This window comes from Salvelinus namaycush, unplaced genomic scaffold (assembly GCF_016432855.1).
Source record: "Salvelinus namaycush isolate Seneca unplaced genomic scaffold, SaNama_1.0 Scaffold1247, whole genome shotgun sequence".
Lineage (NCBI taxonomy): Eukaryota > Metazoa > Chordata > Actinopteri > Salmoniformes > Salmonidae > Salvelinus > Salvelinus namaycush.
Genome location: NW_024057950.1, coordinates 53,894 through 69,355, shown reverse-complemented (window position 1 = coordinate 69,355; position 15,462 = coordinate 53,894). Strand labels below are relative to the sequence as shown.

At 45.3% G+C, this 15,462-nt stretch overlaps 1 protein-coding gene across 1 annotated transcript; it reads left to right on the top strand.

Moving 5' to 3' along the window:
- Positions 1-484: 484 nt before the first annotated feature.
- On the top strand, positions 485-2,194 carry LOC120036213 (early nodulin-75-like; the record flags this gene model as incomplete). The annotated part of the gene is made up of 2 exons (XM_038982694.1): positions 485-1,610; positions 1,722-2,194. Coding segments are annotated over 2 exons (1,599 nt in total), but the record flags the coding sequence as incomplete, so codon positions are not given.
- Positions 2,195-15,462: the final 13,268 nt, after the last annotated feature.

Genomic DNA, 15,462 nt, shown 5'->3' with positions numbered 1-15,462 from the left:
GCTACCAAGTTGTGCTGCTACCATGTTGTTGTCATGTTGTGTTGCTGCCATGTTGTTGTCATGTTACCATGCTGTGTTGTCATGTGTTTCTGCCATGCTATGTTGTTGTCTTAGGTCTCTCTTTATGTGGTGTTGTGTTGTCTCTCTTGTGTTTTGTCCTATATTATAATGTAATTTATTTAACATTTTTAATCACAGCCCCCGTCATTTTAAATAAGAATTTGTTCTTAACTGACTTACCTAGTGAAACAAAGGTTCAATTCTGCCATACCCAATTGACGCCCCTTGTTCGTCTTGTGTCGAGACTCTGCTTCCTGATTTCCTGCTGAACTATTTTAGCCTGCTGCTAACAGGAAGTTGTATAAACATAGTTGAAGTGCTGCAAGCAGCCACAGTGTGTATGTTATTCTGCCTCACAATGGAACTACTGGGGGGGTTTCCTTCTCCTTCAGGAAGAGTCTTTCCTTTCTGTGTCCAAACATAGGAATATCTCCTATCAGCCTCCTATCAGCCTCCTATCAACCTCCTATCAGCATCCTATCAGCCTCCTATCAACCTCCTATCAACCTCCTATCAACCTCCTATCAGCCTCCTATCAGCCTCCTATCAGCCTCCTATTAGCCTCCTATCAACCTCCTATCAGCCTCATATCAACCTCCTATCAGCCTCCTATCAACCTCCTATCAACCTCCTATCAGCCTCCTATCAGTGTCCTATCAGCCTCCTATCAGCCTCCTATCAGCCTCCTATCAGCCTCCTATCAGCCTCCTATCAGCCTCCTATCAACCTCCTATCAGCCTCCTATCAACCTCCTATCAGCCTCCTATCAACCTCCTATCAGCCTCCTATCAACCTCCTATCAGCCTCCTATCAGCCTCCTATCAGCCTCCTATTAGCCTCCTATCAGCCTCCTATCAGCCTCCTATCATCCTCCTATCAGCCTCCTATCAGCCTCCTATCAACCTCCTATCAGCCTCCTATTAGCCTCCTATCAACCTCCTATCAGTCTCCTATTAGCCTCCTATCAACCTCCTATCAGCCTCCTATCAGCCTCCTATCAACCTCCTATCATCCTCCTATCAACCTCCTATCAACCTCCTATCAGCCTCCTATCAGTCTCCTATCAGCCTCCTATCAACCTCCTATCAACCTCCTATCAACCTCCTATCAGCCTCCTATCAACCTCCTATCAGCCTCCTATCAGCCTCCTATCAACCTCCTATCAACCTCCTATCAGCCTCCTATCAACCTCCTATCAACCTCCTATCAACCTCCTATCAGCCTCCTATCAACCTCCTATCAACCTCCTATCAACCTCCTATCAGCCTCCTATCAGCCTCCTATCAACCTCCTATCAACCTCCTATCAGTTTCCTATCAGCCTCCTATCAACCTCCTATCAACCTCCTATCAGCCTCATATCAGCCTCCTATCAACCTCCTATCAACCTCCTATCAGCCTCCTATCAACCTCCTATCAACCTCCTATCAACCTCCTATCAGCCTCCTATCAGCCTCCTATCAACCTCCTATCAACCTCCTATCAGCCTCCTATCAGCCTCCTATCAACCTCCTATCAGCCTCCAATCAGCCTCCTATCAGCCTCCTATCAGCCTCCTATCATCCTCCTATCAGCCTCCTATTAGCCTCCTATTAGCCTCCTATTAGCCTCCTATCAGTTTCCTATCAGCCTCCTATCAGTTTCCTATCAACCTCCTATCAGCCTCCTATCAGTCTCCTATCAACCTCCTATCAACCTCCTATCAGCCTCCTATCAGCCTCCTATCAGCCTCCTATCAGCCTCCTATTAGCCTCCTATCATCCTCCTATCAGCCTCCTATCAGCCTCCTATCAGCCTCCTATCAGCCTCCTATCAGCCTCCTATCAACCTCCTATCAACCTCCTATCAGCCTCCTATCAGCCTCCTATCAACCTCCTATCAACCTCCTATCAACCTCCTATCAGCCTCCTATCAACCTCCTATCAGCCTCCTATCAGCCTCCTATCAGCCTCCTATCAGCCTCCTATCAGTTTCCTATCATCCTCCTATCAGCCTCCTATCAGCCTCCTATCAACCTCCTATCAGCCTCCTATCAGCCTCCTATCAACCTCCTATCAGCCTCCTATCAGCCTCCTATCAGCCTCCTATCATCCTCCTATCCGTCTCCTATCAGACACCTGTCATCCAAAATTTGATTAGCTAAGTATCATATGGACTGACTGTACAACCTGGGAGTAACCTTTAGTAACCTCCTCTACACAGGGCCTTTAGTAACCCCCTCTACACAGGGCCTTTAGTAACCCCCTCTACACAGGGCCTTTAGTAACCCCCTCCACACAGGGCCTTTAGTAACCCCCTCTACACAGGGCCTTTAGTAACCCCCTCCACACAGGGCCTTTAGTCACCCCTCTACACAGGGCCTTTAGTAACCCCCTCCACACAGGGCCTTTAGTAACCCCCTCTACACAGGGCCTTTAGTAACCTCCTCTACACAGGGCCTTTAGTAACCTCCTCCACACAGGGCCTTTAGTAACCCCCTCCACACAGGGCCTTTAGTAACCCCCTCTACACAGGGCCTTTAGTAACCCCCTCTACACAGGGCCTTTAGTAACCTCCTCTACACAGGGCCTTTAGTAACCCCCTCCACACAGGGCCTTTAGTAACCCCCTCTACACAGGGCCTTTAGTAACCTCCTCTACACAGGGCCTTTAGTAACCTCCTCTACACAGGGCCTTTAGTAACCTCCTCCATACAGGGCCTTTAGTAACCCCCTCTACACAGGGCCTTTAGTAACCCCCTCCACACAGGGCCTTTAGTAACCCCCTCCACACAGGGCCTTTAGTAACCTCCTCTACACAGGGCCTTTAGTAACCCCCTCTACACAGGGCCTTTAGTAACCCCCTCTACACAGGGCCTTTAGTAACCTCCTCTACACAGGGCCTTTAGTAACCCCCTCCACACAGGGCCTTTAGTAACCCCCTCCACACAGGGCCTTTAGTAACCCCCTCTACACAGGGCCTTTAGTAACCCCCTCCACACAGGGCCTTTAGTCACCCCTCTACACAGGGCCTTTAGTAACCCCCTCCACACAGGGCCTTTAGTCACCCCCTCCACACAGGGCCTTTAGTCACCCCCTCTACACAGGGCCTTTAGTCACCCCCTCCACACAGGGCCTCACCCTTTGCCGCTCCCTGTCTCTCCCCTAATCTATCTCTTTCTGTCCTTTAAGTATTCTCTCCATCTTTCCTCTTTCTCTAATGTCCTTCCTTCTCTCTGTCTCTGCAACGTGTTTGTGCCATGACAGCATCTGAGCTGAGGGTCATGAAGGTTAGTTTGGTAATGTGGAAGCTTTGTGAGACGGACCAGGCCATATTTAGCTGATGTTTTGCATGCCTTGGAGAAATGGAGGAGTTTGGGAGAGAGAGACGGTAGAGAGAGACGGAAGAGAGCGACATAAATCCAATGAAAGGGCTGAAGTATTTTCCGATACCAAAAGCTTTTTCAATATGAATACAAGGAAACAAGTTGTCAAATGATGATATGTAAAAAGATTGGTTGTGTGAAGGACTTTCTAACCAGATACAACCATCTCTGTGGGCTATCCTTTCTAGTGCCAGCTCTTCTGAATGACCCCTCTGTGTGGTAGGCCTCTTGTCTTCCAGTACAACTGACAGCGAAGAGAGAGGGAGCAAGAGCAGCACAGCTGTGCACAAAAGATCCGTTGAAGGCTTCAGATTTCCGTGCACTCCTCTCGCCCTTGGTTGGGTGTAATTGTGTTGCTCTCCTGGGGCTCTGTGGGGTCTGTTTGTGTTTGTGAACAGAGCACCAGGACCAGCTTGCTTATGGGGCTTTTCTCCAGGTTAATTTCGCTGTAGGTGATGGCTTTGTTTATTTGTTATGGAAGGTTTGGGAATCGCTTCCTTTTAGTTGTAGATTTAGTGTTTGTTCTTCCATTCTTAAATGGAAGAAGTTTGGAACCACCAAGACTTTTCGTAGAGCTGGCCGCCCGGCGAAACTGTAAAAAAATCGTGGAGAAGGGCCTTGGTCAGGGAGGTCAGGGACAAAGAAGTCGATGGTCACTCTAACAGAGCTCTAGAGTTTCTGTGTGGAGATGGGAGAAACTTCCAGAAGGACAACCATCTCTGCAGCACTCCACCAATCAGGCCTTTATGGTAGAGTGGCCAGACAGAAGCCACTCCTCAGTAAAAGGCACACAACAGCCCACTTGGAGTTTGCCAAAAGGCACCTAAAGACTCTCAGACCATGAGAAACAAGATTCTCTGGTATGATGAAACCAAGATTTAACTTTTTGGCCTGAATGCCAAGTGTCACATCTGGAGGAAACCTGGCACCATCCCTACGGTGAAGCATGGTGGTGGCAGCATCATGCTGTGGGGTTGTTTTTCAGCGGCAGGGACTGGGAGACTAGTCAGGATCGAGGCAAAGACCAACGGCGCAAAGTACAGAGAGATCCTTGATGAAAACCATGGGGCGGTGCACAATTGGCCCAGCATCGTCTGGGTTAGGGAGGGTTTGGCCGGTAGGGATATCCTTGTCCCATCGTGCACTAGCGACTCCTGTGGCGGGCCGTGCGCAGTGCACGCTGACCAGGTCGCCAGGTGTACGGTGTTTCCTCCGACACATTGGTGCGGCTGGCTTCTGGGTTAAGTGGGCGTTGTGTCAAGAAGCAGTGCGGCTTGGCTGGGTTGTGTTTCAGAGGACGCACGGCTCTCGACCTTCGCCTCTCCCGAGTCCGTACTGGAGTTGCAGCGATGAGACAATAGTGTAACTAACAATTGGATGCCACGAAATTAGGGAGAAAAAAATAAATAAAATTCAACGTAATGAATACACCCCTGATCCAGTGCTTAATTTGAGCCGGAACCTGCCGGAACAGGATCTGACAGCTCTCTGTTTTGGACCGTTTTGTGTCCAGAACCTATTTGGCCGGATCCAGTACCTCTCATGGCATGAAAATGGGGTATGTGATCCGGTACCTCTCGTGGCATGAAGATGGGGTATGTGATCCGGTACCTCGGAGCTCACCAGGTCACCCACTCTACTACTGTTTGTTCCAGAACCTCCCGATTTACAAATTAAGCACTGCCCTGATCACACGCAAACACAGTTCACTTTCATAGCATCCACATACAAACAGCATGATCTCTTTGCTCGTAGTACAGTTCCATCTCTCATCTACGCGCTCTCCTCCTCTTTTCCCTTGGCTTGTGGACTTCAATGCACAACACATCAGCTGTCTGTGACCAGGCAAAAATCATTTTCTAGCCAAACCTTCATATCATAACTGCTAACCGCTACACACAGCCTACATCATAGTCAACATAGCTACTAGAACTAACGCCTTAGTAAACACGCTACCATCATGCAGTGCAGTGTAGAGTCAGCAAGCAGTTTGGCTGGTGGGCAATAAATTAATAAAAACCAAAAACTTACCTTGATGTGAGTTCTAGTGTTGAATAGCCAGCTAGGTAACATAGCATTCTCACTGTTTGAGCTGGGTGTTTGAGTAGGCTAAACTAGCTATCTGCATTCGCTAGGTAAGTGAAAGTGAAAAAATATACAACTAAATATAGTTAGCTCTCTCTCTCTCATAGTATCATTTCAATTCAAAGGGCTTTATTGGCATGGAAACATATGTGAAATAAACAATACAAAATGAACAGTAAACATTACACTCTCAAAAGTTCCAGTGTTGTAACGATGTTAAAATAATTAAAGTACAAAAGGGAAAATAAGCATAAATATGGGTTGTATTTACAATGGTGTTTGTTCTTCACTGGTTGCCCTTTTCTTGAGACAACAGGTCACACATCTTGCTGCTGTGATGCCACACTGTGGTATTTCACCCAGTAGATATGGGAGTTTATCAAAACTGGGTTTGTTTTCAAATTCTTTGTGGGTCTGTGTAATGTGAGGGAAATATGTGTCTCTAATATGGTCATACATTTGGCAGGAGGTTAAAAGTTCAGCTCAGTTTCCACCTCATTTTGTGGGCAGTGTTGCACATAGCCTGTCTTCTCTTGAGAGCCAGGTCTGCATTCGGCAGCATTTCTCAATAGCAAGGCTATGCTCACTGAGTCTGTACATAGTCAAAGCTTTCCTTAAGTTTGGGTCAGTCACAGTGGTCAGGTATTCTGCCACTGTGTACTCTCTGTTTAGGGCCAAATAGCATTCTAGTTTGCTCAGTGTTTTTGTTAATTCTTTCCAATGTGTCAAGGAATTATCTTTTCGGTTTCTCATGATTTGGTCTAATTCACTCACTCACTCACTGTATCTCTCGCTCTCAGCCGAGCCACCTCCCTCCCTTTATCCCCCTTCTACAGCCCTGAGCCCTGCTACCACACACAAAGTACGTTTCTGAAATGGCAACCTATTCCCTATACAGTCTACTACATTCTACCAAAGCCTTATTGGGGGCCCTGGTCAAAAGTAGTGCACTATATAAGGAATAGGTTGCCAATATTTCTCCCCTCAGTGTTCATAGACCTTCCAAATACTATGGAAGGGGGTGAGAACTATCAGCCTGATAGGTTTTGTAAATAAAGTCAATGTACCCAGAGGAGGAGGGAAGCTATCTGTCCTCTGACTACACCATGGTGCTGCCCTACAGAGTGCTGTTGAGGCTACTGTAGACCTTCATTACATAACAGGAGGGAAGCTAGCTGTCCTCTGACTACACCATGGTGCTGCCCTACAGAGTGCTGTTGAGGCTACTGTAGACCTACATTACATAACAGGAGGGAAGCTAGCTGTCCTCTGACTACACCATGGTGCTGCCCTACAGAGTGCTGTTGAGGCTACTGTAGACCTACATTACATAACAGGAGGGAAGCTAGCTGTCCTCTGACTACACCATGGTGCTGCCCTACAGAGTGCTGTTGAGGCTACTGTAGACCTTCATTACATAACAGGAGGGAAGCTAGCTGTCCTCTGACTACACCATGGTGCTGCCCTACAGAGTGCTGTTGAGGCTACTGTAGACCTTCATTACATAACAGGAGGGAAGCTAGCTGTCCTCCAGCTACACCATGGTGCTGCCCTACAGAGTGCTGTTGAGGCTACTGTAGACCTACATTACATAACAGGAGGGAAGCTAGCTGTCCTCTGACTACACCATGGTGCTGCCCTACAGAGTGCTGTTGAGGCTACTGTAGACCTACATTACATAACAGGAGGGAAGCTAGCTGTCCTCTGACTACACCATGGTGCTGCCCTACAGAGTGCTGTTGAGGCTACTGTAGACCTTCATTACATAACAGGAGGGAAGCTAGCTGTCCTCTGACTACACCATGGTGCTGCCCTACAGAGTGCTGTTGAGGCTACTGTAGACCTTCATTACATAACAGGAGGGAAGCTAGCTGTCCTCCAGCTACACCATGGTGCTGCCCTACAGAGTGCTGTTGAGGCTACTGTAGACCTTCATTACATAACAGGAGGGAAGCTAGCTGTCCTCTGACTACACCATGGTGCTGCCCTACAGAGTGCTGTTGAGGCTACTGTAGACCTTCATTACATAACAGGAGGGAAGCTAGCTGTCCTCTGACTACACCATGGTGCTGCCCTACAGAGTGCTGTTGAGGCTACTGTAGACCTTCATTACATAACAGGAGGGAAGCTAGCTGTCCTCTGACTACACCATGGTGCTGCCCTACAGAGTGCTGTTGAGGCTACTGTAGACCTTCATTACATAACAGGAGGGAAGCTAGCTGTCCTCTGACTACACCATGGTGCTGCCCTACAGAGTGCTGTTGAGGCTACTGTAGACCTACATTACATAACAGGAGGGAAGCTAGCTGTCCTCTGACTACACCATGGTGCTACCCTACAGAGTGCTGTTGAGGCTACTGTAGACCTTCATTACATAACAGGAGGGAAGCTAGCTGTCCTCCGGCTACACCATGGTGCTGCCCTACAGAGTGCTGTTGAGGCTACTGTAGACCTTCATTACATAACAGGAGGGAAGCTAGCTGTCCTCTGACTACACCATGGTGCTGCCCTACAGAGTGCTGTTGAGGCTACTGTAGACCTACATTACATAACAGGAGGGAAGCTAGCTGTCCTCTGACTACACCATGGTGCTGCCCTACAGAGTGCTGTTGAGGCTACTGTAGACCTTCATTACATAACAGGAGGGAAGCTAGCTGTCCTCTGACTACACCATGGTGCTGCCCTACAGAGTGCTGTTGAGGCTACTGTAGACCTACATTACATAACAGGAGGGAAGCTAGCTGTCCTCTGACTACACCATGGTGCTACCCTACAGAGTGCTGTTGAGGCTACTGTAGACCTTCATTACATAACAGGAGGGAAGCTAGCTGTCCTCTGACTACACCATGGTGCTGCCCTACAGAGTGCTGTTGAGGCTACTGTAGACCTTCATTACATAACAGGAGGGAAGCTAGCTGTCCTCTGACTACACCATGGTGCTGCCCTACAGAGTGCTGTTGAGGCTACTGTAGACCTACATTACATAACAGGAGGGAAGCTAGCTGTCCTCTGGCTACACCATGGTGCTGCCCTACAGAGTGCTGTTGAGGCTACTGTAGACCTTCATTACATAACAGGAGGGAAGCTAGCTGTCCTCTGACTACACCATGGTGCTGCCCTACAGAGTGCTGTTGAGGCTACTGTAGACCTTCATTACATAACAGGAGGGAAGCTAGCTGTCCTCTGACTACACCATGGTGCTGCCCTACAGAGTGCTGTTGAGGCTACTGTAGACCTACATTACATAACAGGAGGGAAGCTAGCTGTCCTCTGACTACACCATGGTGCTGCCCTACAGAGTGCTGTTGAGGCTACTGTAGACCTACATTACATAACAGGAGGGAAGCTAGCTGTCCTCTGACTACACCATGGTGCTGCCCTACAGAGTGCTGTTGAGGCTACTGTAGACCTACATTACATAACAGGAGGGAAGCTAGCTGTCCTCTGACTACACCATGGTGCTGCCCTACAGAGTGCTGTTGAGGCTACTGTAGACCTACATTACATAACAGGAGGGAAGCTAGCTGTCCTCTGACTACACCATGGTGCTGCCCTACAGAGTGCTGTTGAGGCTACTGTAGACCTTCATTACATAACAGGAGGGAAGCTAGCTGTCCTCTGACTACACCATGGTGCTGCCCTACAGAGTGCTGTTGAGGCTACTGTAGACCTTCATTACATAACAGGAGGGAAGCTAGCTGTCCTCTGACTACACCATGGTGCTGCCCTACAGAGTGCTGTTGAGGCTACTGTAGACCTTCATTACATAACAGGAGGGAAGCTAGCTGTCCTCTGACTACACCATGGTGCTGCCCTACAGAGTGCTGTTGAGGCTACTGTAGACCTACATTACATAACAGGAGGGAAGCTAGCTGTCCTCTGACTACACCATGGTGCTACCCTACAGAGTGCTGTTGAGGCTACTGTAGACCTTCATTACATAACAGGAGGGAAGCTAGCTGTCCTCTGACTACACCATGGTGCTGCCCTACAGAGTGCTGTTGAGGCTACTGTAGACCTTCATTACATAACAGGAGGGAAGCTAGCTGTCCTCTGACTACACCATGGTGCTGCCCTACAGAGTGCTGTTGAGGCTACTGTAGACCTTCATTACATAACAGGAGGGAAGCTAGCTGTCCTCTGACTACACCATGGTGCTGCCCTACAGAGTGCTGTTGAGGCTACTGTAGACCTACATTACATAACAGGAGGGAAGCTAGCTGTCCTCCAGCTACACCATGGTGCTGCCCTACAGAGTGCTGTTGAGGCTACTGTAGACCTACATTACATAACAGGAGGGAAGCTAGCTGTCCTCTGACTACACCATGGTGCTGCCCTACAGAGTGCTGTTGAGGCTACTGTAGACCTACATTACATAACAGGAGGGAAGCTAGCTGTCCTCTGACTACACCATGGTGCTGCCCTACAGAGTGCTGTTGAGGCTACTGTAGACCTTCATTACATAACAGGAGGGAAGCTAGCTGTCCTCTGGCTACACCATGGTGCTACCCTACAGAGTGCTGTTGAGGCTACTGTAGACCTACATTACATAACAGGAGGGAAGCTAGCTGTTCTCCGGCTACACCATGGTGCTACCCTACAGAGTGCTGTTGAGGCTACTGTAGACCTACATTACATAACAGGAGGGAAGCTAGCTGTTCTCCGGCTACACCATGGTGCTACCCTACAGAGTGCTGTTGAGGCTACTGTAGACCTTCATTACATAACAGGAGGGAAGCTAGCTGTCCTCTGACTACACCATGGTGCTGCCCTACAGAGTGCTGTTGAGGCTACTGTAGACCTTCATTACATAACAGGAGGGAAGCTAGCTGTCCTCTGACTACACCATGGTGCTGCCCTACAGAGTGCTGTTGAGGCTACTGTAGACCTTCATTACATAACAGGAGGGAAGCCAGCTGTCCTCTGGCTACACCATGGTGCTACCCTACAGAGTGCTGTTGAGGCTACTGTAGACCTTCATTACATAACAGGAGGGAAGCTAGCTGTCCTCTGACTACACCATGGTGCTGCCCTACAGAGTGCTGTTGAGGCTACTGTAGACCTACATTACATAACAGGAGGGAAGCTAGCTGTCCTCTGACTACACCATGGTGCTGCCCTACAGAGTGCTGTTGAGGCTACTGTAGACCTTCATTACATAACAGGAGGGAAGCTAGCTGTCCTCTGACTACACCATGGTGCTGCCCTACAGAGTGCTGTTGAGGCTACTGTAGACCTTCATTACATAACAGGAGGGAAGCTAGCTGTCCTCTGACTACACCATGGTGCTGCCCTACAGAGTGCTGTTGAGGCTACTGTAGACCTACATTACATAACAGGAGGGAAGCTAGCTGTCCTCCAGCTACACCATGGTGCTGCCCTACAGAGTGCTGTTGAGGCTACTGGGAAAGCAGACCTCCACATGGTCGTTATATCAGACACATTGACAGAAGTCAATGCAGTGTAACAATAGTGATGTCCTAGTTACTCTGTGTTATGTTACTCTGTGTTATGTTACTCTGTATTGTGTTACTCTGTGTTGTATTGTGTTACTCTGTATTGTGTTACTCTGTATTATGTTACTCTGTATTATGTTACTCTGTATTATGTTACTCTGTGTTATGTTACTCTGTATTATGTTACTCTGTGTTGTGTTATGTTACTCTGTGTTGTGTTATGTTACTCTGTATTATGTTACTCTGTATTATGTTACTCTGTGTTGTATTGTATTACTCTGTATTATGTTACTCTGTATTATGTTACTCTGTGTTGTGTTATGTTACTCTGTGTTGTGTTACTCTGTATTGTGTTACTCTGTGTTGTATTGTGTTACTCTGTATTATGTTACTCTGTGTTGTATTGTGTTACTCTGTGTTGTATTGTGTTACTCTGTGTTGTGTTACTCTGTGTTATGTTACTCTGTGTTGTATTGTGTTACTCTGTATTGTGTTACTCTGTGTTATGTTACTCTGTGTTGTGTTACTCTGTGTTGTGTTGTGTTACTCTGTGTTGTGTTGTGTTACTCTGTGTTGTATTGTGTTACTCTGTATTGTGTTACTCTGTGTTGTGTTACTCTGTGTTGTGTTACTCTGTGTTGTGTTACTCTGTGTTGTGTTACTCTGCATTATGTTACTCTGTGTTGTGTTGTGTTACTCTGTATTGTGTTACTCTGTGTTGTGTTACTCTGTGTTGTGTTACTCTGTGTTGTGTTACTCTGTGTTGTATTGTGTTACTCTGTGTTGTGTTACTCTGTGTTGTGTTGTGTTACTCTGTGTTGTGTTGTGTTACTCTGTGTTGTATTGTGTTACTCTGTGTTATGTTACTCTGTGTTGTGTTACTCTGTGTTGTGTTACTCTGTGTTGTGTTACTCTGTGTTGTGTTGTGTTACTCTGTGTTGTGTTACTCTGTGTTGTGTTGTGTTACTCTGTGTTGTGTTACTCTGTATTGTGTTACTCTGTGTTGTGTTACTCTGTGTTGTATTGTGTTACTCTGTGTTGTGTTGTGTTACTCTGTATTGTGTTACTCTGTGTTGTGTTGTGTTACTCTGTATTGTGTTACTCTGTGTTGTGTTACTCTGTGTTGTGTTACTCTGTGTTGTGTTACTCTGTGTTGTGTTGTGTTACTCTGTGTTGTGTTGTGTTACTCTGTGTTGTGTTGTGTTACTCTGTGTTGTGTTACTCTGTGTTGTGTTACTCTGTGTTGTGTTACTCTGTGTTGTATTACTCTGTGTTGTGTTACTCTGTGTTGTATTACTCTGTGTTGTGTTACTCTGTGTTGTGTTACTCTGTGTTGTGTTGTATTACTCTGTGTTGTGTTACTCTGTGTTGTGTTACTCTGTGTTGTGTTACTCTGTATTGTGTTACTCTGTGTTGTGTTACTCTGTATTGTGTTACTCTGTGTTGTGTTACTCTGTATTGTGTTACTCTGTGTTGTGTTACTCTGTGTTGTGTTACTCTGTGTTGTGTTACTCTGTGTTGTGTTACTCTGTGTTGTGTTGTATTACTCTGTGTTGTGTTACTCTGTGTTGTGTTACTCTGTGTTGTGTTACTCTGTGTTGTATTACTCTGTGTTGTGTTGTATTACTCTGTGTTGTGTTACTCTGTGTTGTGTTACTCTGTGTTGTGTTACTCTGTGTTGTGTTACTCTGTGTTGTGTTACTCTGTGTTGTATTGTGTTACTCTGTGTTGTGTTACTCTGTGTTGTATTGTGTTACTCTGTGTTGTGTTACTCTGTGTTGTATTACTCTGTGTTGTGTTACTCTGTATTGTGTTACTCTGTGTTGTGTTACTCTGTGTTGTGTTACTCTGTGTTGTGTTGTGTTACTCTGTGTTGTGTTGTGTTACTCTGTGTTGTGTTACTCTGTGTTGTGTTGTGTTACTCTGTGTTGTGTTACTCTGTGTTGTATTGTGTTACTCTGTGTTGTGTTACTCTGTGTTGTGTTACTCTGTGTTGTGTTACTCTGTGTTGTGTTGTGTTACTCTGTGTTGTATTACTCTGTGTTGTGTTACTCTGTGTTGTGTTACTCTGTGTTGTGTTACTCTGTGTTGTGTTACTCTGTATTGTGTTACTCTGTGTTGTGTTACTCTGTGTTGTATTGTGTTACTCTGTATTGTGTTACTCTGTGTTGTATTACTCTGTGTTGTGTTACTCTGTATTGTGTTACTCTGTGTTGTGTTACTCTGTGTTGTGTTACTCTGTGTTGTGTTGTGTTACTCTGTGTTGTGTTGTGTTACTCTGTGTTGTGTTACTCTGTGTTGTGTTACTCTGTGTTGTGTTACTCTGTGTTGTGTTGTGTTACTCTGTGTTGTGTTACTCTGTGTTGTGTTGTGTTACTCTGTGTTGTGTTACTCTGTATTGTGTTACTCTGTGTTGTGTTACTCTGTGTTGTGTTGTGTTACTCTGTGTTGTGTTACTCTGTGTTGTGTTACTCTGTGTTGTGTTACTCTGTATTGTGTTACTCTGTGTTGTGTTACTCTGTGTTGTGTTGTGTTACTCTGTGTTGTGTTACTCTGTGTTGTGTTGTATTACTCTGTGTTGTGTTACTCTGTGTTGTGTTACTCTGTGTTGTGTTACTCTGTATTGTGTTACTCTGTGTTATGTTACTCTGTGTTGTGTTACTCTGTGTTGTGTTGTATTACTCTGTGTTGTGTTACTCTGTGTTGTGTTACTCTGTATTGTGTTACTCTGTGTTATGTTACTCTGTGTTGTGTTACTCTGTGTTGTGTTACTCTGTATTGTGTTACTCTGTGTTGTGTTGTGTTACTCTGTGTTGTGTTGTGTTACTCTGTGTTGTGTTACTCTGTGTTGTGTTACTCTGTGTTGTGTTGTGTTACTCTGTGTTGTGTTGTGTTACTCTGTGTTGTGTTACTCTGTGTTGTGTTATGTTACTCTGTGTTGTGTTGTGTTACTCTGTGTTGTGTTGTGTTACTCTGTGTTGTGTTACTCTGTGTTGTGTTACTCTGTGTTATGTTACTCTGTGTTGTGTTGTGTTACTCTGTGTTGTGTTACTCTGTGTTGTGTTACTCTGTGTTGTATTGTGTTACTCTGTGTTGTGTTACTCTGTGTTGTGTTACTCTGTGTTGTGTTACTCTGTGTTGTGTTACTCTGTGTTGTATTGTGTTACTCTGTGTTGTGTTACTCTGTGTTGTATTGTATTACTCTGTATTATGTTACTCTGTGTTGTATTGTATTACTCTGTGTTGTGTTACTCTGTGTTGTGTTACTCTGTGTTGTGTTACTCTGTGTTGTGTTGTGTTACTCTGTGTTGTGTTACTCTGTGTTGTGTTACTCTGTGTTGTATTGTGTTACTCTGTGTTGTGTTACTCTGTGTTGTATTGTATTACTCTGTATTGTGTTACTCTGTGTTGTATTGTGTTACTCTGTGTTGTATTGTATTACTCTGTATTATGTTACTCTGTGTTGTATTGTATTACTCTGTGTTGTGTTACTCTGTGTTGTGTTACTCTGTGTTGTGTTACTCTGTGTTGTGTTACTCTGTGTTGTATTGTGTTACTCTGTGTTATGTTACTCTGTGTTGTGTTACTCTGTGTTGTATTGTGTTACTCTGTGTTATGTTACTCTGTGTTGTGTTACTCTGTGTTGTGTTACTCTGTATTGTGTTACTCTGTGTTATGTTACTCTGTGTTGTGTTACTCTGTGTTGTGTTACTCTGTGTTGTGTTACTCTGTGTTGTGTTGTGTTACTCTGTATTGTGTTACTCTGTATTGTGTTACTCTGTATTATGTTACTCTGTGTTATGTTACTCTGTGTTGTGTTACTCTGTGTTGTATTGTGTTACTCTGTATTGTGTTACTCTGTATTGTGTTACTCTGTGTTATGTTACTCTGTGTTGTGTTACTCTGTATTATGTTACTCTGTGTTGTATTGTGTTACTCTGTGTTGTATTGTGTTACTCTGTATTGTATTGTATTACTCTGTATTATGTTACTCTGTATTGTGTTACTCTGTGTTGTATTGTGTTACTCTGTATTGTGTTACTCTGTGTTATGTTACTCTGTGTTGTATTGTGTTACTCTGTGTTGTGTTACTCTGTGTTGTGTTACTCTGTGTTGTGTTACTCTGTGTTGTATTGTGTTACTCTGTATTGTGTTACTCTGTGTTATGTTACTCTGTGTTATGTTACTCTGTGTTATGTTACTCTGTGTTGTGTTACTCTGTGTTGTGTTACTCTGTGTTGTGTTACTCTGTGTTATGTTACTCTGTGTTGTGTTACTCTGTATTGTGTTACTCTGTATTGTGTTACTCTGTGTTATGTTACTCTGTGTTATGTTACTCTGCATTATGTTACTCTGTGTTGTGTTACTCTGTGTGGTGTTACTCTGTGTTGTAATGTATTACTCTGTGTTGTGTTGCTATGTATTATGTTACTCTGCATTATGTTACTCTGTGTTGTGTTACTCTGTGTGGTGTTGTTGCCAACCTGCAGCCTAGTTTA